The sequence below is a fragment of the Hylobates moloch genome, unplaced genomic scaffold (genome assembly GCF_009828535.3).
Source record: "Hylobates moloch isolate HMO894 unplaced genomic scaffold, HMol_V3 SCAFFOLD_10, whole genome shotgun sequence".
NCBI classification, from domain to species: Eukaryota; Metazoa; Chordata; class Mammalia; order Primates; family Hylobatidae; genus Hylobates; species Hylobates moloch.
The window spans coordinates 85,588,295-85,612,418 of record NW_026652285.1 but is presented as its reverse complement, the minus strand read 5'-3'; the positions used below and the strand labels follow the sequence as shown (position 1 = coordinate 85,612,418).

Sequence of the window (24,124 nt, the reverse complement as noted above, 5' to 3'; positions counted from 1 at the left end):
TGCACCTGCCCTGTCCCCAGAGAAAGGGGAGGTGAGGTGGGGGAAGGAGAGGACCCTTTCCTTGCTGGGCTCCCCTGGCCTCACTTTTTCCTGTGTATCTCCCTGGAAATCTCTGCTCCCTCAGTATAAACCCCTAGAATCCTGTGCATCTAAAGCTACTTATCTTTCCCAAAACGGGGCCCTCAGTCTTGGGATAAGGCATCATCCCTAAATCCTGCGGCAAGGGCCCTCCTCTTTCTCCGTTCCTCCTGAGGGAACCCTTAAGACCAGCCACGGGCTCACCTGAACAAAGACAGGGAACACCAGGACTTTGGGGGCCAGGGTGACGTAGGTGCCGTAGCTTGAGTGCGTGGCATGCGGCCTCACGACCGGGCAGTTTTGGTAGTTCCCGTGGCCCTTCATGGTCTGCACTGTCTTCATCAGCCGGGACTTCTTCCCCAGGCCTGTGTAGGACTTCCCTTTACTGGGACTCCCTGATTCTGTGAAACAGAGATGGGGGACTATGAGACATTTCCGTCACTCCTGCAAAGGTGTCCCCTCTGTAGAAACAGGGGACACGGACTCATTCCATCAACAATCAGTTTCTGAGCAGCTACTTTGTGCCAGGCCCTGCGCACGATGCTGAAACACAGGGAGGCCTCACATGGGCTCGGGCTTCAAGGAATTCCCTCGCACTCTAGTGAGAGACATTGACATGTGAGCAAGCAAGTCCAGGGCTAGCACAGCACTGGACACCACCAGCTATGATGGAGGCAGCACGCTCCACCTGCTGACCCAGGCCCTGGATCAGACTTTCCATTTTGGCCTCAGTCTTTTAAAAATCAAGAAATCGCTCATATTTGAAAAATCATAAGATCTGTCCTCACTGAGCCCACAGTCCCATGTGGAACCATCAGTTGGAGCAGAGTGGTGACCGGCCTATGTGGCAGGGTACGTGCTCTCCTCACCAGAACCCCACACCATTCCCACTACTCCCTGCACAAGCTCAGCCCAGCCCAATCTGTTTCCTCCCTCCCTGCCCCACAGACAAAAATCCACTGTGCAGCAGCGGCAGCAGAGACCAAAGGCTTTCCCAGGATGTACTGGAGTCCTCCCTCTGTAGCCAAGGGAGCTAGAGCAGCCTCGCCCACTCCAGTCAGTCTAGAATAAGGGTGGCACTTGCTGCCCCAGGTCACAGTAAAGCACACAAGCTTCGAAGCCAGGTGGCTGTGCTCAAATCCTGCTCCCCTGCTTACCAGCTCGGTGAGCTTGGGCAACTTATTTCACCCTCAGAGTCTTGACTTCCTCAACTGTAATAATAGTGCCAAGCTCACTGGGTTACAGTGAGGATTAAATGAAATACTCTAAGTTTACTTAGAGTCTTTAGAACAGTGCCTGGGACCTAGTAAGTGTATGATAAAAGTTAGCTGCTAACTCAGTGTTGTTTCGTTGTTGTGATTTCTCCACTTGGAAAAGCAAGTTTGGGAGTCAGGTGCCCCATAGGACTCTGGGAATCCCAGGCTTCAGTGTACCCAGGAGGTACTCCGGCTTGGCCACCAACTCACAAATCATTCTAATCATAAGGAGAGAGAGAGAGAAACAGAGAAACAAGACCACCCCCAGGAAGGACAGCAGAGGCTGCAACGGCGGTAGGGGGGGTCCCTCTTTAAGGGTCACTGATGGACACACACCCCTCACCCTGAACAAGGGGTAGTGCACAGGTTTTTTGTTGTTGTTTGTTTTTTGTTTGTTTGAGACGGAATTTCGCTCTTATCACTCAGGCTGGAGTGCAATGGCCATCTCGGCTCACCACATCTCTGCCTCCCAGGTTCAAGTGATTCTCCTGCCTCAGCCTCCCAAGTAGCTGGAATTACAGGCATGCGCCCCACGCCCGGCTAATTTTGTATTTTTAGTAGAGACAGAGTTTCTCCATGTTGGTCAGGCTGGTCTCGAACTCCTGACCTCAGGTGATCCGCCCGCCTCAGCCTCCCAAAGTGCTGGGATTACAGGCATGAGCCACCATGCCCAGCCTGTGCACAGGTTTTTATTACATCCCATCTAGTGGGCAGAGGGACAAAACACAAAGTCGCTAAAAAGTCAGGGGTTCCTGGACCAAGCAGGTGGGAGGGAAACTCCAGAGCAGTCAGGCTCCACACACTCCTGGGCCCCTTCTAAGGCATTCCTGCTACTGTATGGGCAACTACCAGGTCCTCACTGACCTGGGTGCCCAGCCTGGGTCCCGGGTGTGGGCCGTCTTCTGCTGCCAGCAGCCCTGGCAGCGAGGGGGGAACCGGTGGCCTGACCCCAGCTATACCTCAGGGAAGCTCCCCACCAACGCGCGCCCACAGCCTCGGAGGAAAAACTCACCTCAGAAGGTTTCACACTTGCTTCCTCCTCCCACCCCCAGCCCCTTCTCACCAAGCAAGGTGAGAAAAACAAGTTGACTCCCCCCATGCCCCTGACAAGTGACCACTGATCATAGACAAATCTGAGGGCAGCACTCAAACCATGATAACTCAAACCACTTCCTGCCTCTTCTGTGAGTCATGTAGAGAGGAATAGAATGAGCATGAGCCCAGGATAGGCACAGGAGGAACAGACACAAGAAAGATGTCACATAGCTCCTTGTCTGATCTGGCCCTACACATCAGCCCCAGAGGGGTGTGTGCTGCCAGGCCCTGGACCCTTTGTTTAAAGCACCATCCTGAGTCTCAAGATCTTCACTGAATTTGAGTTGGATAAGACACCCGAGCTTGATCACTGACTTTCCAAGTCAGAGACAGTCTGTGTAACCCTGAATAGCTTCCTTCCTTCTCTGAATCAAAGTTTTCTCCACTTTGAAGTGGAGATAATACTGATTGCTGCCTCGCTTGCCCCAGGGCCAGTGGGAGGTTCACACAAGAGACCTGATGGAAAAGAGCTTCGTGGATTGTACCACAGTGTGAGTAGTCAGGGGATTATCACAAATCCTAAGCCTCCAAGTAATCCACCTACCAGGGCTAGTAGAAGGATAGGCAGGGCTGCTGGGTCTCAAACCGTGCTGTGAATGAAACCCCATGGCCAGCCTGGATCTAGACAGTCTAATTTAACATGGCCAAGCCTAGAGCAGAGAAGGCAAAACCATGCAGGAATGACAAGCAGGTGACTGGAGCAAAATAGACCAAAATTAAAGATGGGTACCATTTGTAGATGCCAAGATCTGGGTCCTGGGCCCCCAGTCTCGGACTTCTTAAAAAAATGATTTCTTCCCTTCTGTAGCCCAGGAGCCCAGGGCTGTCACAGAATCCTCACCAAGGGCCTCACCTAAAGTACCCAACACATAACTCTGCCTTCAGACAGGAAAAGTTGGCTCAGCCCCATTTTGTAGACAAGGAAACTGAGGTCTGGAATGGTAGGGTGACTGGTCATTTGGCCAGTAAATTATACGAGGCAGGATTAACCCAACCTATGCAGCAGTCATGCCCTTGTGCCCAATCTCCACCCACCCCTGGATAATATGTGGCCAGTGGGAGTGGCTCTGCAAAACTTTTTTTTTCTTTTTTTTAGAACAGTACAGCTTGCAACCCAGTTACTGAGCTCTGTGAAGGCAAACTCATTTACTTCCCACCTGCTACCGATGTCTGGTCCAAACCCCCATATCACCCTTTTTTCCTCCAACACCTGCTTCACCGACCAAATACAGTAATTACAGGGCTTTGCTCCCAGATTCTGAGGCGAGCCCTGGCAGCCACCCTGCCCTGGCAGTGGTGAATCTGAGGCCAGGTCACCTTTACAGGGCAGGGACAATGCCAAGGGCACCAGCAACCCTGGGAAACATGCCAACCACAGCCGGGCAGGCACTCCGGGCTCCGGAAGGGCGCCAGACCCTATTCAACTCAGGATGGCTTAACTGTCCCTCCTATTCAACTCAGGATGACCCAACACTCCTAAAGGGCTATCTCTTGGCAGCCCAGCCAGAGGAGGGGGACTGAGAAGCTGGCACCCTGGTGACAGCCTTAACCTCTGGACAACCCCAAGTGTGTTTAAGGGAAATTGTGTGCCCTGAATTTCACCCTTTCCTCTGAATCCTAAAATTGTGAGCTACAAAGACTTGATCCCTGGTAAAGAGCAAAGATTTATTATTATGAAGAATACACAAAGTAAGGTCAAGATCTTAATACAATGCATTCAAAGAGCTACCATGGTTATTAATATCATCATCATTTCCTCTCTTGTCCCTTTCCCCATGGCTTAGATAACTGTGCTCTTGCTGACTTACTATGTATTATACTCTCAGAGGGGAATGAAACATGGATACAGGCTGGGAGCACAGCAGGGAGACACAGAGGTACCTCTCAAACTGAGAAGGAATCAACCCCAGACACCAGCCTGTGTGCATGGGCCCACTCCAGGCAGCACACTTCTCCAGCCCCCCTCCTCCACAACCAGACTCCAAAGCCTCAGAGGCAACCCAAGTGGTTCTCCTTCAGTCAGTCACACAACCAAAATTCTGCTGAGTATCTGCCATCTGCCAGGCCCTGGGTCCTGCATTGGACCTACAGAAATGAGCCAGGCCCAGGCCTTGACCCTAATGAAGTCCCTACTTAGCAGCGCCAACTCTACTCTAACCTAATGTACCAACCAAAAGCTTTTTAAAAACTCATCATTGACAGAATACTACTCAGCCGTAAAAGGGAATGAATTAACGGCATTTGCAGCGACCTGGATGAGATTGGAGACTATTTTTCTAAGTGAAGTAACTCAGGAATGGAAAACCAAACATTGTATGTTCTCAACGATACATGGGAGCTAAGCTATGAGGATGCAAAGGCATAAGAATGATACAATGGACTTTGCAGACTTGGGGGGAAGGGTGGGAGAGGGGTGAGGGATAAAAGACTACAAATAGGGTGCAGTATATTCTGCTTGGGTTATGGGTGCAACAAAATCTCACAAATCACCACTAAAAATCTTACTTACATAACCAAATACCACTTGTACCCCAATAATCTATGGAAAAATAAAAAATAAAAATAAAACTCATCATTGAATTGCTGTCAGACTTCTCCCCAGAAGGAACACAGATTTATTACCAACTGACCGGGCTCACCTGCCCAAATGCCCCAGACCGGAGAGAAAGAAGGTGTCTTCCATCAGCGTCCCTGAGCCTGATGGGAGCACTTTACACCCGCAAAAGGCACAAGCACTTTTCCAACTACCTCCTAGAAGCATCGCCTTCACACCACTGAGAAGGGAACAGCAAGGAAGCAAGTCTGTGAGTGGCTAAGCAAAAGCCACTGTCAAGGAAGGCGGTCCGGACACCAGATGGACTTCTGAGTCAAAGCTCTGGCAGGCACGCAAAGGATCTCAAGGAATGCCCAGCCAGCTTCAGCCTCAAGACCGATATCTCCGCATTCCTGGGAGAAGAAAGTGGTTTTGAGCTCAGCTTCCATCCCTGGCCAGGATTTTAAAAGCCAAAGAAGAAGAATCCATCCAGCAGCAGAGACATATGTGCACTTCAAAGACAGCTACCGTCTGTATAGCATCTCTCAGTACACAGGCAACTAGTCACAACCATTCTCTCATGGGATCCTCCCAACAACCCTCTGAGGTAGCAATTATTGACCCCATTTTATAAATGAAGAAACTGAGGCTCAGCGAGGGGACATGATTTTTTTTTTTTTTTTTAGACAGAGTCTCGCTCTGTCACCCAGGCTGGAGTGCAGTGGCATGATCTCGGCTCATTGCAACCTCCGCCTCCCAGGTTCAAGTGATTCTCCTGCCTCAGCCTCCTGAGTAGCTGGGACTATTGGCGCGCACCACCACGCCCAGTAGTGATGTTTGTATTTTTAGTAGAGACAGGGTTTCACTGTGTTAGGCAGGATGGTCTCAATCTCCTGACCTTGTGATCCACCCACCTCAGCCTCCCAAAGTGCTGGGATTACAGGCATGAGCCACCACGCCCGACCAAGGGGACATGATTTGCTTAAAGTCACATAGCTAGAACTCCAACTCAAGACCTCCCACCTCCGTGCTCCATGACTCCCTTCCATGCAAGCCCAACCACGTTGCCTCTGGCACCTAATATATATCGGCTGCTCAGTAAAATTGGATGAATCTCAATTGAATGCCTGAGGCCTGGACACACTGTCTCTCAAACTGCCCTGGTAAGATCCCCTCTCCTCCTTCTCAGTTCTGGCTTCAAGGAAGAAAGACATTGGTTCTGTGAGGGAGAAAAGGTACCACGTAGAAACAGAGTCTGTGTCGATAGGCTAAGTGACCTTGACTCCGTTGGAAAGGCCTCAGAACTCAGGGGCAGAGGCTGGGCCAGGCCTCAGCTGACCCCTGCTGCCTCTCTGAGCTAGGAGGGCACAGCAGCAGCAGGAGACTCACCTTCGGGGATGGTATCCTCCTGGTACACAGGCCGGAGCAGCTGCAAGGGAAAGACAGGAAAACCACCTCAGCCTCAGGAGCAGGGCAGGACAGCCCAGGAGGCTGCTGGACACGGGGACCCCAGGGGAGAGGAAGTGGAGCACCTCAGGGCACAAGAGAAAAACAGCAGTTCTGGCAACCAGCTGAGGGAGAAGGCTGGGAGAGAACACAAAATCCCAGAATATTCAAGTTGAAAAAGGCTTTATGGGTCATGAAGTCTAACCCCTTGGCAAGTCCCCAACTTCCTTTACAGCATCTCGTTCCAAAGTGCATTCCAGGGAACACTGGAATGGTAAGACGGTACCAACCACGCCCTAAAGTGTGCCCCCATCAGGCAAGTTTGGGAAATGCGGTGTTATTTGGGTGACACCACCTGCTGTAGTACAGGATGCCAGCAGAGCCTCTGCTAGGCTCCTTTACACTGGGAATCTCCTAGATGAGGAAGAGAGTACGGGATATGTCGCAAGCTTATTTGACCTCAGAACACCTTTTTCCCAGAGCATCTCATGGGACTAATGTTTTGGGGAGCGCACTCCATCATCCCACCATGCAATCATGCAGTGTCTGCTTTCACACCTCGTATGATGGGAGCCCACCACCTACCAAGGCAGCCCATTAAACTGGGGAAAAGCACAGGCTGGTAGAAAGCTCTTCCTTCTGTGAGTTGAAATCTTCCAGCCTGTGCGTGCCCTGTCTTAGATCTGTGCCCTGAGGCCACATAGACCTATCTGTCCTCCCCACCAAGAACAGCCTTGCAGAAGGCAGAGCTAGCACATACCCCATCTCCCTGCCCAACATCGCAGCCCCTCACAGGCTCCTCATCACACAACTTTGGGTTTTCAAGTCTTCCTGGCCTCCCACAGGGACCCAGTGCCCTTCACCTTCCCCACACCAGCTGTCCATACCTGGCTCCCAGGATTCAGCGGGGCCAGGATGATGTAGTTGGGGTCGGTGGGGGCAGTGGCACGGGACAGTGCAGGCAGGGTGTGCTGGCCCCCGCGCTTGGTCACCTCAGTGTAGCGCTCCCAGCCGCCGAGCAGCAGCCCATCAGAGCTGTCACATACCAGGTGGCAGCTGTGGCGCTGCTCGGGCCGTGCCTGGGCCCCATGGGTGCAGTTCTTCTCCCGTTTGTTGGGGGGTGACTGGAGGTCATGTGTCGACTTGCAGGAGGCCCGCCGCAGGACCCCGCCGTCTGGTCCTGGCTTGACCTGGGGGACCATGCGCCACACAAGTAGGATGATCTCACTGGGGCAGCTCCTGGAAGTTGAGGGATCACACAGACAGGTTGAGCCTGGGGAAAGCCAGTATCAGCCAGAGTGAGGGCCCAAAGGGCAGAGAGGATGATGGCGGGAAGAGGAGGCAGACATGGTGGGGGGAAGCCCCCAGTGTCAGGGCAGGAAGGGATGCAAGAAGCCATTTAAAGAAGAGACAGCAAATGGGTGACCTAGGTCAATTCCTATTGACGGGCAGTGGCTGAGAAGGACCCTGAGGCCAAGGCCAGGTTCAACCGGAAAGAGTTCCATACTCAATTCATGATGCTTGTCATAAGCAAGATATAAGCAAGTAAAGCTAGCAGGTCACCTAAGTGCAAGCCCTTATCTGGTTATTCCAGAAGCAGACCTAAAATGGGGCCATCGGGGTTTTACCCTGGAGGACCAAAATTTGGGAGACTCCAATATTTTCAAGAATATTTTTTTAATTGTGCAATTGAAACATTTGCAACATCTTCATGTCCTTAAATAACAAATGGACTTAGCTCTTAGGTAGCAGAAATAATTAGCTAAAGCAGAAAGCAACCTCCTGGTGCCCCGTCCTGAACCACAGAGTCTGAGAGCATCTTCCCTGATGTTTGCTCTGGAATCCAAAAGTGCTCTGAGCCTGAACCTTCCATTCTCAGGCCAAGAAACAGATTCCTTGAGGAGCAAAAGGAATTGCCTGCTCACAGCTGGGCAAAAGAGGGAGCAGCAAGAGCTGAGCCAGGCAAGGCAGTGTGCCCAGGGGTGGGGAGGGTGTGCCATCAGCCTGAGGCCCCAGGCCGCCCGCTGTCCCCTGTCACCGGATCTCGTGGGCCAGCTCCACACATTTCCAGTGCTCCACAGGCCTCTCGTTCAGCTGCAGCACCGTGTCCAGCTGCTGCAGCCCTGCCCGTTCCGCCGGACCCCCTGCAGGGACAAAGAAAAGCCATTCAGGGGCCCCTGAAGCCTAAGACCCCTTCAAAAGATCTGAAGTCCTTTGCTGCCATGGTGACCTCAGACAAGGACCTCCCTTTTTCTCTAAGTTTCTTCATCCGTGAAATGAGGGACTGAACTTGGTGCCTCTCAAGAGCCTTGAAAGAAGGCATCCCTTTGCCTTCCCTTCTCCCTGCTTGCCTCCGCTACTGCTGGCTCACCTCTCTGCAGTCCACCCTTCCACCCCAGCCCTTACCCCTCCCCAGGGCCTCCTACGCTATTGAGAACCTTCCCTGGGGCCAGGCTCCTACACTCCATTCATTCCTTCTCTGCCAATCATTGTGCACAAACCTCATGCCCACCCCTGTGCAGGCACTGGAAACACCCTGACCACTGAGCCCCGGCTTCTGTCTTTGAGATGCTCACTCTGTGATTAAGAGAAATCTTCATTTGTGAAAAGTAGGGAAGGATGGCTCTTTTTAAGTGCTGATCAGGCTCTGGATAGAATACAATATCAGCTTCAAATAGAGTTCACAAATGACTCTTATTTTCCCTTGCAGCCATTGCTGAAAATGTAGGTTTAGTTCCTGTTCAAACTGATTGGGAAACAAAATATAAAAATCTATTTTCGTTTTGATAAAAACAACAAAAAAAAGTGGGCATATTTTCATAAATGGCAGTTTCATCTATGGTCACTTAAAAATATTATTCTTTTCATTTTGAAAAGCCAGGACACTTTGCTCCAGTTTGGGGCTCCCCTTTTAGTTCCGGCCTATGTTTGCAAAGCCCACATGTATGGTGGGCAAGTGGGGCTGGCATCCCCCTGTCACTCACTTACCGGAATCCACGGCCTGGACTCGGACTGGAGAGTCGCAGCAGATGGTGAAACCAAAGCCGTCCTTTCCCCTCGGGATGGTGATCTAGGACACAGCCCTGCCCAGTCACTGCCAGAAGCTAGAGGCTCTTGCCTCTACCCCAAGGTCAGGAAGCCCACAGCCCACACCTGCCAAAAGCCACCCTCCTCTCCAAGGGAACTGGAGCCACAGAGGAGCTGGCCAGCCCCTCAGTGTCCCTATCTCAGCCCAGACAACTTGACCACTGGGTTGTGGGCCCAGCAGGAAGGCCCAGAGCTCAGCAGGTAAACCCAGGCCGATGTGAGGAGGGCCTGAGATGGACAAGGTCTTGGAAAAGCAAACTTTGCCATCCTGAGCGGCAGCAGCCCCAGCCCTTGATCCAAGGGCCCACCAGCACTGCATGACTCGGCCTCACCTTTGATCCACTGTTTTCCTGGCTCCCTTCTTCCTTTCTCACAGAGGTTCACAGAGCATTAGCCTGGGGCGGGCCCTGTGCTAAAGGCCCAAAGACAAGGCCAGCCTGGTCACTGCCCTCCCAGAGCACAGGGGAGGGAACACTGGGACACACTCACTTCACCTCAGGCCAAGGGTCAGAGGAAGAGAGTTGGGGTTCTGGGGACCAATCCGTGGCCAGGGCCCCAAGGCACCCCATGAGGACTCCCAGGTAAGGGGCGGGTAAGTTCACAGATAGGCTTCCTGGCTGAACCTGAACTAGCCACTGACTCATGTGCCTGCTGAGGCCCATGAACTTGACAGGTCCACAACTCCTACTTTCAGAAGTCCATGAGAGGGCCTTGCCATCTGGATGCTCTTTTCAAACCGGCACACAATTATTGAGCTCTTACAGCATGCCAGGCTCTGTGGACATACAGAGGCATGCAGCCTTGGTCTCTGGCTCCCAGAGGAGCACAAGGGTACACAAACCTCTCCAGAGCGAAGCAGGGCACAGCGGGCACTAAAGCAAAGCAGGAGGACTGGGCCATTCTCAGTCCTTTATGCTCCGACTATGGACGCCATGCTTGGCACACGGTAGGAACTCAGCAGAGGCTAATGTAGGGAGGGCAGCCTGGCAGTGTCCCATACACAGGAGGATGTAAGGTGGTCTGCCGGCCCATTCCGGCTGCTAAAGGCAGCACAAATCAGAAAAGGGATTCAAGGGGTCCCAAGAGACCCCCTAGAGAAACTGGGACTTGGGGTGGGCCCTGATGAGGCACAGGGAAGGGTGTCCCAGGGGAGTTGAGAAAGAGGCCAGCTCAGCAAGCTTGGAAAAGGTCAAGGGCACCGGCCTTGTCAGGAGACTTCTGTCTCCTTCCTTTGAGGGTTGTCCCTGCAAGACTGGGCACCTGCACTCATTCACCTGCCAACCATCCCAGGGCCAGGCATGAGGAAGGTGAGTGGGAGGGGGCCCAGAGTGACCAAGGGCCTTGGAAGACGCAGGGACCTCTGAGGCTCTGCTTCCCACCAGCCCCAGGCCTGGATTCAAAGCGAGTTTGTAAAACAGGAAATCTGACAGACAAGGGGAAGGGGGAGGAGGCAGGAAAATACCCCGTTCCCATAAGAATTCTGGGAAAACACGCGGCTAAGACAGGAAGAGAAAAAAATGGAAAGAAAGAAAGAAAAACAAACGCGGGTGCGAGTGTGGAAAGCTGGGGGAAAGGAGCAGCCACTAGTTGGCGGGCCCCCCTGAGGCCAGGGAAGACGCCAGGAGCCTGGCCCCCTCCATGGAACCAGCGAGGATTTTTTAGGGGCCTCACAAGCCAACCCTCAACCCAAGCACAAGCTGGGGTTCCAAAGCCTATCCAGCACTTCCCCACCCCTACCCCATCCAGGGCCAAAGCCCCCTGCATAGAAAACCCATCCCAGCACCCTGGGCTCTGGATGGCCAGTTTTGGGGCAGTAGCTGGAGAGTGGGGTCTGGGGAGGAGTGTGCTCCAAGAAAACAGCCTCCTCCTCCCACACCCAGACCCCAAATCCAAGCAGGACTGTGGGCTGGGGCCCCTCACCCTCCTGGGCACCAGCTTAAGAAGTGCCAGCCCAGACCACAGTCCAAGCCAGTTGGGAGTATGAAGGAGGGGAAGAGGAGAGGGTGCTGGGAGGCAAGCTCACCTCCTAGCTCGGAGGAAGCAGAATTACACTCTGTCTACCATGATCACTGACCACATTGAGAGGGTAGTGTCCAAAGAACCTGACCATCCCTGCAGCCCCTAGGGGAATGAGTACGCCCATTTTACAGACAAGGAGATAAGACTCAAAGTGCCACCCCCTCCACCCTCCCGCTCTCAGCCTTGCTCTGACCAGGAGGTGAAAGGAGCAGCCCTGCTCTGAGGCCTTGGCGGCTTCTGACAGAGCCTGTCCTTCCTGCAGGTGGTTCTCGCTCTTTCCTGTCCAGGGCAGGAACAGCCACTGCTCCCACGTCTCACCCATGCCAGCCCATCATTTCTGCTCTCCTGCCTAGTTTCTGCTCCTCTGTCCTGCCTAGACTGTAATCCCCAAATTCTGCCATGTATTAAACACCTCCTAGATAAATATGCACAGCAGACACTGAGCCAGGCTCTTCACACACGTCATCCTATTCACTCCCACGGCAACATCGCTGGATTTCATTATCCCTATTTTACCGACTAGGAGATAAAAGCTCAGAGACGAACAGTGACTTGCTCAAAAGCCACAGCTAAAGAGGAACAGGGCTAGATTTGAGCTTAGACCTGACAAAAAGCTTGCTGCTCTCAATTCTGTACTTGTTTCTAACACAGAAACCATCTTGAACTCTGAGTCCCTGAGCCCTAGGTCCAGCCCACAATTGCTCCTGGCCCCACTCTGACGGCCAGCATGCCCCGTCTTCTAGCCCATAGCCCCAAGGTGATCAATGGCTTCTAGATGTCCCATCCAGTGCTCTCTCTGTCTCACCACTCTGCCATCCAGATGCTAGTGTCACAGGGGCTGCTTTTCCCAGCTCCAGGAGGGCAGGAAACAGAGTGGGGCCCGCAGGACAGAACCTGAGAGCTGGGGAGGGCTACAAAGAAAACACTGGATCCCCTAGCAGGCAGGTGGGAGGGCAGGGGCCCCTCTGGACATCTCCCTGGGACCTAAGCACTGCCTGTCAGAGGAGTCAAGACCCACAGACCAGTCTGGTCATTAAAACAAATAGAGGGGCTACTCTATGTGATTTTTTAAAATCAGAACAATTTCAGAACTCCCTTCCAGATTAGATATCACTTGCCTTCACCATCCCTAACCCCATTCCTATTTTATGAGAAAAAAATGACCCATCACAGTTCTAGAAGAGGCTCAGGGGGGCTAATGGGATCATAATGGCCCACTCTGCTCCCCTTTCCAAGACCAGAGGCTGAGAGGCCAAACCCTCACTGTAAAGTTGGATTCCAAAGCCAAAGGAATCCTGAGCCACAGTGAGGCATCAGCAGTAGGGGAGAGGAAAGTTATACGTATGTACATATACACGAAAACACCCAATCTCACGTACGAGCACGCGCCAACACACACATGCGCAGGGGGCAGAATGGGCACTGCTGTCCTGTCAGAAGCGGGAAAAGTTAGCAAAAATACAAACTCCGCTCCCAACTGCTCAGCAACCATGGCATTTTTAATCTCACACCCACAGCCCCTCCCCAGATAAAAAGAACAGAAAGCTAGATGGATTATCTCACCAAAAAACACCACCCAGCCAGTGGTTAGGACTCCACACAGAGCTGGGCCCTAAAGGGGCCTTGGGTCCAGCTCCTGCCTCTATCCTCCTCCCCATATCCAAGTGAGCCTGCAGGGAGCAGGAGGGGTCAAAGAAGACCTTGTGGGGAGCGAGATCCTTCTCAGATGGTCCCTCTCCCCCTGTCCCTGAACACCCCACAGGCTCCCCACAAGAGGCCAAGCACCCACCTGGCGGTAGCGGCGCTCCGAGCACACCTTGCAGAGCCCATTGAAGCGGTTCATGGCTGCGGGTCCTGCCTCAGCTGCCGCCCCATGAAAACCCAGCTCTCCCCCAGCAGCGGGAGCCCGCACTGGACCCGTCAGCCTGGCATGAGCACCCTGGGAAGCCCGCCCCACAGAAGAATGGCAGGAAATCACCTCTCACCTCCCCAAGCCCTGTCTGTGCTGTGTGCCTCTGCACGATAAGCCCGAAGGCTTCCTGAAACCTCAGAATGACAAGGAAGAGGGAGAGTTTTATATTAAAATTCCTGTCAACTAGTTAGTATTCCCCGGGCCCGGCGGGGAGAGGGCGCCTTTGTTCTGGCTGCATTCTCCGCCATGGGCCACTTTGTGATTCCAATGTTCTCACAAACACCCCTCACTGGAGGAGAACCCAGGCAGAAAACGTGGCTGCTCTATAACAACGCCTCCTCCCCCTGCAAGACCCAGTGACCCTGCTGGAAATCCAGGAGACTACCCCAGCCTGCGGAATCCAAGGACACCTTGGAGGGTTACACTCACAGACATCCCATCTCAAGACAGGGAACATAAAACATTTGGAGTCTGAAGACCTGCCTGCCACTTGGAAACTACTTAAAAGTCAGTTTCGGCCAGGCACGGTGGCCCATGCCTATAATCTCAACACTTTGGGAGGCCGAGGCAGATGGATCACTTGGGGTCAGGAGTTCGAGACCAGCCTGGTCAACATGGTAAAACCTTGTCTCTACTTAAAAAATACAAAAATTAGCTGGGCGTGGTGGCAGGCGCCTGTAGTCCTAGCTACTTGGGAGGCTGAGGTAGGAGAATCGCTTGAACCCAGGAGGCAGAGGTTGCAGTGAGCTGAGATCATGCCACAGTACTCCAGCCTGGGTGACAGAGAAAGAGTCTGTCTCAAAAAAAAAAAAAAAAAAAAGTCAATTTATTTGTCCTTTGTCCATGGAAGTGGGTTGCTTTCAGGATCTGGTGATACATGGACCATAAAGTCAAATGTGGAAGGGATTTCCGACTCATCAGACAACCCAGCGTCCTCATCTTACTGACAAACAAACTGAGGCCTGGACAGGTTATGGTCAAACAGCAGGGCAGTGTGGGGCTAGGACCAGAACCTGGGTCCTATTTCCTGCCTGGCAGTCCCAGGATAGCATCCTGCAGAGCAGCACATAGTGAGCCCAGCTGCTTTTGCCCATCTCAGAGCCCCTGGGGAAGCCCAGCCACGCACTCAAGTCCTTGATGACAGAGGGTTCCTTGGTTCAACCCAGCTTTGGTTGCTGTGTGACTGTGGACAGGTCACCCAGGTTTCTGGGCCTCCATCTCCCCACCTGCACAGCGCAGGAGCTGAAGAGATGGCCTCTGGGGGCTCTCCCCCGGCCCCAGCCAAGCCTCTGACAAGCACATCCTCTTTGCTGAGTCCCACAGACATCTCTGTGCACACAAGCTCAGGAAAACCCAGTGCACCTCAGAACAAGGGTCTCAGGGCCTGTGTGCAGAATCCAGCATGCAGCAGGACTTTACAAGCCACCAAGAAACCTATGATGTTGGAGGAAGCAAACTCATGGTGTTGATGCCCATGTAATTTCCATGTATCATGAGGGAGGCCCCCGATCACCATCCTCTCTGTGCTTGGCAATTAGAAAGAGAGGGGGAAAGGTCTTTGCAGTTCCCCACAGAAGCCAGAGGAAACCTTTTCAACTAATGAAACCACAGAAAACAAACCTGACAAGTTACTCCTGGCAAGTTTCTCTGTCTAACCCAGTCGCAGCTAGATATGTGTGCCAGGTAAACTGAAATTACTTAAAACTAAAGTTGACACTCAGTTCCCTGGTCACACTAGCCACTAAGTGCTCAATAGCCACAGGTGGCAGGTGGTCACCACACTGGCCAGCACAGCTCTAGACTGCTCCATGGGGCAGGGCCTTAGACAGGTCCAGAGCTGCATCCCAGCACCCAGCACAGGGCCCAGCCCACATAGGTGGAAATATTTAATGAATGATGAATGAGTGAATAACTTGAGTCAGTGAACGTGAAAATGTTTGGTAGATTGTAATACGCCAATATTGTGTAATACGTAAGATACTATTAGGAACTACAGCAATGTCTTATATTCCCAGCTAGGCCATGCACAGGAGGCAGTGTGCCACAGCACACTGAAAAGGTGGGCAGCCCTCACTCAGAGCCTGCCTTCACCACCTGCCAGCTGTGTGGCCACAGAGAGGGCCTAATGCTCTGAACCATGTATGTCCCTCTCATCTGTGAGATGCGGAAGTAACAGCTGCCTTAGAGCGGGCAGTGAAGATTAGGTAACAGCACCTGGTATACAGGGGCTAATGAATTGCTGGGAGTTTGTTTCTCCCTTTTTTTTTTTTTTTTGAGATGGAATCTCATTCTGTCACCTAGGCTGGAATGCAGCGGTACAATCTTGGCTCACTGCAACCTCCACCTCCCAGGTTCAAGCGATTCTTCTGCCTCAGCCTCCCAAGTAGCTGGGACTACAGGTGCACACCACCACGCCCGGCTAATTTTTGTATTTTTAGTAGAGACAGGGTTTCACCATATTGGCCAGGCTGGTCTTGAACTCTTGACCTCAAGTGATCCGCCCACCTCAGCTTCCCAAAGTGCTGGGATTACAGGCATGAGCCACCGTGCCTGGTCCTTTTTTTGTTTTGTTTTGTTTTGTTTTGTTTTGTTTTGTTTTGTTTTGTTTGAGACGGAGTCTCGCTCTGTCACCCAGGCTGGAGTGCAGTGGCGCAATCTCGGCTCACTGCAAGCTCCGCCTCCCGGGTTCACGCCATTCTCCTGCCTCAGCCTCTCCGAGTAGCTGGGACTACAGGCGCCCGCCACCACGCCCGGCTAATTTTTTGTATTTTTAGTAGAGACGGGGTTTCACCGTGGTCTCGATCTCCTGACCTCATGATCCGCCCGCCTCGGCCCCCCAAAGTGCTGGGATTACAAGCGTGAGCCACCGCGCCTGGCCTTTTTTTTTTTAATTGAGACAGTCTTGCTCTGTCGCCCAGGCTGGAGTGCAGTGGCATGATCTCGGCTCACTGCAACCTCCGCTGCCTGGGTTCAAGTGATTCTCCTGCCTCAGCTTCCCAAGTAGCTGGGACTACAGACACCCACCACCATGTCTAGCTAATTTTTTTGTATTTTTAGTAGAGACAAGGTTTCACCATGTTGGTCAGGCTGGTCTTGAACTCCTGACCTCAGGTGATCCACCCACCTTGGCCTCCCAAAGTGCTGGGATCACAGGCGTGAGCCACCATGCCTGGCCAAGTAATTCCCTCTCTCACTTATTAAAGAAAACCATAGATCCCCACCATGCCCTGCAAAGAGATGGAATGAATTTTGGAGAATTCTCCCAACTCCTTACTTGAAAAAGGCTCCTTTCCAGACTTGAAGCCCTAATAGAGTTAGAACCCCTTGGTCTCAGGTTCAGAATCACAGCTGCCCCCTGACATCAAGCAGGCCTAACCTGGGAGGGTGATTCGGCCTCAGTCCCAGGGGAAGCAGGGGGCTGAGAAGGTCTGTGGGAAGGGGAGGACTCGGTTTCTACAGGCCCCAAGTTAGATCCAGATGCTTGCATTTCCAGAGGTGGGGGCCTGGCCATTTCCCCACCCCTGCCACGATCATGGATACCCCGAGAAGAGCATTTATTTCCTGTAATACACCTCAGGAAAGTCAAGAAATCATTCCTTCTGAGTACATGACTTGCTGAGTTTCAAGCACCAAATGCTGCCCCTTTAGGGGTTTCCTGGGCCAGGGGCTGTCAAGGAGCAGATCCAGCTCCTGGAGCAATGCCCTAGCTTGTCCCCACCTACCTTTAGTTTCTTCCCATTCTCAGTGTCCCCACCTCCTGGCATTCTCAGCAGCGGGTCTGGAAGGTGACAGAGCAGAATCAGAAACTTCTGGTGGCACAGAAGTCTCCCCTCCTCAGACCACCCAGAGGACAGTGCTGGGAAACAGGCCCATGGGGCTGCCCAGGGCCACTCCTGGCCTCAGGATGTGGGGACACGTGAGGCTCAATCCAGACAGGGACTCAGGAGCCAGGGCTGCATGTGGGAAAGGCAGAACATAGAAAGAGGTCATGAAATCCACATTCTGAGCCTTAGGGATCATGGCAGGACCTAAACGCCCTGTCTGTAGAGGTGGGTATCCCAAGGTGAGCAAGGCAGCCTGGGAGATCCCTGAGACGTGGAGCTGGGAAGGAGCCATTGCGGAAGCATAAAATACCCCACAAGCGAGGGAGCTAAACCGCATGGGGTCAGGCCATAGCCTCTACAATAAAAGTCCAACCAGATAAACAGTGGAGGCATGGGCAAGAGGCTGCCTGCAGCCTGCACTCTAGCAGGTGCTCCTGAGAAGTCCCTGCACCCAGAAGGCTGATAGCATTCTCGGTAGCAGGGGCAACCAAATACCAGTACTGATGCCACTATGCAGGAAAGGAGGGATGGGGCAGGTCCTGGGAAGGGAAGCTGAAGGGTGTGTGCAGGTACCTCTCAGCGGCCGCAGTCGCCGCCTGGCCACCTTCAAGTGCTTGGTCCGGCCCAGGTGCTCCCCTAGGAGGTAGTACCAACCACTGATCTCCTGTCACAAGAGAAGGAATGGCACATTCAGACACAGGAGGCAGAGGCACAGGTCAGGCAGCCACCAATCCCCCTCCAAAAGTAGCCACTGGACACCATCCCACAGGAGAGATAGACTCTCCAGCCTTCCTGGCCCCGAGCTGCCATGCCTGCACCTCCAGGAAGCCTTCCTTGATGCTCAGGGCAGATCTGGCTCTCCCCTCTGCCAAATTCCCACAGCCTCTTATCCCTGGAGGACAACGATCTGCTTGCCTGTCTCCCCCACTAAGTTGTGCACAGGCTCTTTGATGTGCCTCACACTATGCCTGATATACAGTAGGAGCCATATTTGTTGACAGAACAGAAGTGAAGGAGTGAAAGAGGGATGGAGAGACCAAAAGGCATCCTGTGGCTCCTGAGCAGTCTCCAGGGGGAACATCTTTTCTGGGAGAATGAAGCCAAGGCTGCAGTCAAGAGAAGCTCTAGACTGGGCTCGGTGGTTCACACCTGTAATCCCAGCACTTTGGGAGGCCCAGACGAGTGGATCACCTGAGGTCAGGAGTTTGAGACCAGCCTGGCCAAATGGTGAAACCCCATCTCTACTAAAAATACAAAAATTAACCAGGCGTGGTGGCAGGTGCCTATAATCCCAGCTACTCAGGAGGCTGAGGCAGGAGAATTGCTTGAACCTGGGAGGCGGAGGTTGCAGCAAGCCAAGATCACAACACTGTACTCCAGCCTGGGCAACAGAGTGAGACTCCTTCTCAAAAGAAAAGGGAAAAAAAAGAGAGAGAGAGAGAGAGAAGCTCTTTAGGACTCACATGCAGGATAAACGGTCCTCAGCCTGTCCCACCCCAGGACACAAATCTGCGTGGCAGGCCATGCCACAAGCCACCAGGACATTTCCAGGGATGTGCAAAAGGAGTGCTCCCCACCCTCCACCTTCCAGTTTGGGGGGTCCAGTGCAGCGTAGAAATTGATAAGGGACCGGTGACCTAGAGCTAGGAGTCTTGGGTCCCAGAGTCCTCCTCCAGCCTGAAGAAAAGCTCCACAGAGGATGGTGCTGCTCACTCCATCCTTGAGCACCTGTTAGGCCCAGAAATATCAGGCCTGACAGACACATGAAGAGGACCCCTGGAACGGACCATGGGCGCACCTGGCCCTCGTCTTCTGGGGCAGGCCCAGGAGTGCTCTGGGCCCCAAGGGATCTGCCAGTGTCTTCAACAGCGGACACCAGACTCAGAGCCTCCTGGGAAGACTTGGGGCTGCCTAACAACTGCTCTCTGGCAAGACAAACCAAGAAGGGGACCCAAACTCTCAGCTAGGCAGGTAACAAACACAGTGCTGCTATGCAGGCCACCTCACCGGGCACCTGTCTCAGTGGGGCACCATCTCACAGACAGAAGCCCTGCCCAAGAGCTGACAGAGAAACCAGCCCCGGCCCAGTTGGGATGATCCTGACAGAAGCATCCCTAGGACCCACCTTGTCTGGAGTCAGGAGAGACTTCACCCCAAAGCTCATGCAGCCAATGAGTCCACTCCGTCTGGGAGAACAATTGAGACTTGAGTCAGCACTTTTTTTTGGGCTCTATGGGGAGGTCCATTATCAAGTATAGCATGGGTTTGCCTGATGCACTGCGGTTTACAAAGCTCTTTACCCGCATCGTCTCGCTTGATGCTTCTGACTCTGTGAGGCAGGCTAGAGAGGAGCTATTATCTCCATTTTACAGGGGGAAAAATGGAGACTCAGAATTGGTCCCTTTCCCAAGGTCACAGGACAAGTTCAGCACTCCCTCTACCAAACACAAAAGCCCAGCGGTACTTCATGAGTTTTAACTGTTCTGGTGCTGGGTAGATCTGAAGAGCTGGTCCCCACAGGGAACCTCCTTGCCCACATCAATTGGTGATGCTCAGTGGAGGAGAATAGTTATGGGACCTCAAGCTCAAGAAGTTCTGTCTCAGGTCCAGGTAGGAGCTGAGCAGTTCTTAGATGGCTACAGATAAAGGTCCAAACCAACCTGACACAAAAGCTGCTGAGACCAATCTGACCTGGCCACCAGCAGGGCAGGTAGGCACGGGCCAGGGTCAGGCCTCATGGGGATGTCCGACTACGGCAAGGGGCTAAATTCAATCTTCTTGGTTAAAAAGAATTCACAGCTAGGCACGGTGGCTCACGCCTGTAATGCCAGCACTTTGGGAGGCATAGGCAGGCAGATCACTTGAGGTCAGGAGTTTGAGAACAGCCTGGCCAACATGGCAAACTCTGTCTCTACTAAAAATACAAAAATTAGCCCTACATGGTGGTGCATGCTTGTAATCCTAGCTACTCAGGAGGCTGAGGCGGGAGAATCACTTGAAACCAGGAGTTGGAGGTTGCAGTGAGCCAAGATAGCACCACTGCAGTGCAGCCTGGGCAACAGAGCCAAGACTCCATCTCAAAAAAAAAAAAGAAGAAGAAGAAGAAGAAGAATTCAGAGTTCCTGAAGAATGTCCACCATTGAGGCTCAATGTCCAATAATCAGGGACTAAGAGTTGGCAGCTTTTAATGATGATGGCATGGGCCAGGTGCAGTGGCTCACACCTGTAATCCAGCACTTTGGAAGGCATCACTTGAGCCCAGGAGTTTGAGACCAGCCTGGACAACAAAGGGAGACACCATCTCTACAAAAAAAATTTTAAAATAGCAGGGCATGGTGGCATGAGCCTGTAGCCCCAGCTACTGAGGAGGCTGAGGTAGGAGGATCACTTGAGCCTGGGAGGTCAAAACTGCAGTGAGCTGTGATTGTGTGTTACTGTTCCTCCCTCTTGGGAAGTGGCCAAGTCAGCACTAACAGGAGGCAGTTGCAGCGACAGAGCGAGACCCTGTCTCAAAAAACTAATAATGATAACATCGATTAATATTAATAAAGTCCAAAAATATCTTGCTATTGTTAGAGAAAAGGAAGTTTACAAAGCTGTAAATTTAATGAGTAATGTGAGTTTAATGAGAAAGATACCCACAAAAATACTAACAATGGTCATATCTGGTAGGTGGGATTACTAGGGGTTTCATTTTCCTTTATGGGTTTTCACTGTTTGCATAGGGAACAGTACTCTTTTTATAATCAGGAGAAAAAAAAGACAGTTATCAATCTAATTTTAAGGACTCTTATTGTGCCACATCCTGTTCTATCCTGACAGTAGGGTTTTTTTTAATGTTATCTTTCTGTTCTCCTCTCTCTTACCCCATCCTCAACTTGGACTCCTTCATAGACTGGTTTAATAACTATTAATCAAGAAACATTGTGGATATTTAGGCTGGAGCATAACCCTGGAGGCTGGCTTCAACAGCTGAAGGACCCATATAGCTGAGAGATTTGCCATGTCCTATGGAAGGCACATTATCAAAACCAAAGATGGAACAGGCGGATGGATAGGTGTAAACTCCCTAGAGATGCGTTTTTCAAAACCTGGTCTAAGGGGGCCTGAGCTAGAGTAGTGGTTCTAGCTAGAAGTGTACCACAAACCACCTGAACAGCCTGTCTGAGGTATATGCTCCAGGACTTCTTCCTGAGAACTCAAAATTAGTTGGTCCAAGGTGGGGTTTGAGCATGGAAGCCTGGAGAAAGCTCTCCAGGGGATCCTGCCAAGCACCCACTTATGCCTGCCCCAGTCAAAGACCAGTGATCTAGAAGGTCTCAATAAAGACATATTGTTCAGATTCTCCAGAAAGGGTGGCAGCTTACCACCTGACAGTCCTAAGCAAAACAAAACTAGCTTCTCACAGGCAGCCAAGTCAAGGGAGGGGTGGGGAGGCAGGATGCTGGGGGATTGCTCCTCAAAACTGGTCCACCTGCCTGCAAACCCATGCTCTGCCCCACGGCCCAGGGCTGAGGCCCCTGCTTCTGGCTGTCTCTCAACAGCTGCTCTCAGTTCATCACTCCTGCTCCCAGCTCCTTCAGCCTTGGCTCCATCTGCTCCCTTCTTCCTTGCCTCTCTCATCATCCAAGGCTCTATTAATAATCTATTCAAAAAGGACAATGCGCTCACCCCAATAAAGCGACCCTTCCACATCCACCTCCCCAGCCCACCGCCAAAAACAAATACTCCTCCCCCTTGGGAAGTAGCCAAGTCAGCACTAATAGGAGGCAGTTGCAGTGACTATCATAAACAGCCGACACTAATCTGAGCTGCCATTCCAGAAAAGACTTGGTAAGACTTTGCCAAAATCCTCATACCAATTTCATTTTATTTGTCACACATTCGAGAGAAATCCAGCTGCTATCCAGGTGCCCACACTACTCTGCTGTACACTTCTTTCCTACTGGGTAGGGCTGAAACTTTTGAAGTCTCCAGGCCAGTGCATTAGCTCAGCAGCCTCTCTCTGCTCTTCACTAAGCGAAATTTTCATTCCCTGGTGTTTAGAGAATGTTAAATGGTTAATAGCCTCCCTTGAGTTTTACTTCCTGCTAAGGGGCCTCCCATGATTTCACGATAACTCAGGCAGTGTAAATTGCCACAATTAATGTCCATAAGCAGGAACCTCTCTCTAAGTGTTCTTCAATTAGCTATTTCTCATGCCTGCTTTTGAAAAATATTTGGAGGAAGAAAGACTTCTTTTAAAGCAACCTGAGTATATGACAATACAGCAGTCAGTTTATAAACTTGGGAACTAGCGCTCACCCTCGGGAGTGCCTGAACTCTCACTAGATGCAAAGTCTCCAGAACCAAGCCTTGGTTAATTCTGACTACCAGTCCCTGAGCTCCAGGCTTGGTGCACTTAGTGAAGGTTTGATAAATGGATGAATCCATCACGCCCATGGTTGGCAGGCACTGGGCAAGGAGCCACAGCGTTAAGGAAACAAGACAAACATCCAGGAATTTAAAGAGCAGTTCAAGACAGCAATACAGGGGATGTCACAAGACAGGGTGCAATTGACAGATGAACAGTGCAGGCAACAAATTCTGAAGGCTCGGGGACACAAGAGGTAGTTTCGGTCTGACAGCATGGAAGAAGACCTATGAATTGAGCCTGAGAGAATGAAGAGCATTTTGGGCAGAGGGAACATCCGTTATAAAGGCTTTGAAGTAACTTCATGCAGCACATATGGGGAATAGGATTCAGTTTACTTTTGAGCATAGGGTTGCAGACTCATTACAAGATGAAAAAATATATTATTTTTTGAGGAAATGCACTTTAGTTCTCCCTCTCAGGTAAATTATTTCTGTTACAGGGTTATACCATTTAATCCTAATTTATATTTAATTTGATGACTTAAATTGAACTTAGATTTTTCCATTCACTTTTTCCTTAAGCTCAGTACCCATCACTGGTCACAAGCTTTCTGACATTAGGCCACTGTACTTGGCACTGAGATCTCATGTATAAAACAGATTAAAGGAGAGCATACACTTACAGTGCCTGGGACAGTGCAGGGAAAATCACAAGCAGAATCTCCCTAAATGTAGCTACTATTAGTATAAAAGATTATGCCCTGGCTGGGCGAGGTGGCTCACGCCTGTAATCCCAGCACTTTGAGGGGCCAAGGCAGGGGGATCACTTGAGGTCAGGAGTTTGAGACCAGCCTGGCCAACATGGTGAAACCCTGTCTCTACTAAAAATACAAAATTAGTCAGGCATGGTGGCATGCGCCTGTAATCCCAGCTACTTAGAAGGCCGAGGCAGAAGAATCACTTGAATCCAGGAGGTGGAGGTTTCAGTGAGGTGAGATCGCGCCATTCCACTCCAGCCTGGGTAACAGAGAGAGACTTCATCTCAAAAAAAAAAAAAAAAAAAAGATTATGTCCTTGGCTGGGCACGGTGGCTCATGGCTATAATCCCAGCACTTTGGGAGGCCAAGGCGCATGGATCACCTGAGAGGTCAGGAGATGGAGACCAGCCTGGCCAACATGGTGAAACCCTATCTCTACTAAAAATACAAAAATCAGCTGGGCATGCTGGCATGCGCCTGTAGTGCCAGCTACTTGGGAGGCTGAGGCCAGAGAATCGCTAGAACCTGGAAGACAGAGGTTACAGTGAGCTGAGATCATGCACAAGAGTGAAACTCCATCTCAAAAAAAAAGAAACAAAAATTACATAAAAAAAAGATTATGTCCTTTAATTACATATATATAAAGTTCTTTAATTACATATATAAATAATGTTCTTTAATTACATAATATACAATAATATATAAAGAACATATATAATATATAAAGAATTATATATTATATATAATTTCTATATGCCCAT

At 51.5% G+C, this 24,124-nt stretch overlaps 1 protein-coding gene across 6 annotated transcripts in view; it reads right to left on the bottom strand.

Moving 5' to 3' along the window:
• Positions 1–24,124, bottom strand: part of RGS3 (regulator of G protein signaling 3) — a 162,004-nt gene that overhangs the window by 83,392 nt on the left and 54,488 nt on the right. For 3 of the 6 annotated variants that reach the window (XM_058445416.1, XM_032164923.2, XM_032164927.2), the window contains 8 exons: positions 19,376–19,436; positions 17,824–17,914; positions 17,149–17,204; positions 9,397–9,478; positions 8,447–8,552; positions 7,296–7,647; positions 6,352–6,391; positions 283–479 (listed from right to left, as the gene is read on the bottom strand). In XM_058445416.1, coding sequence (XP_058301399.1) covers positions 283–479; positions 6,352–6,391; positions 7,296–7,647; positions 8,447–8,552; positions 9,397–9,478; positions 17,149–17,204; positions 17,824–17,914; positions 19,376–19,436 — 985 coding nt within the window. Of the gene's footprint in view, positions 1–282; positions 480–5,068; positions 5,189–6,351; positions 6,392–7,295; positions 7,648–8,446; positions 8,553–9,396; positions 9,479–13,303; positions 13,444–17,148; positions 17,205–17,823; positions 17,915–19,375; positions 19,437–24,124 lie in introns of those variants that run through there. The other 3 variants (XM_032164933.2, XM_032164925.2, XM_032164926.2) reach the window with 3 other exon arrangements.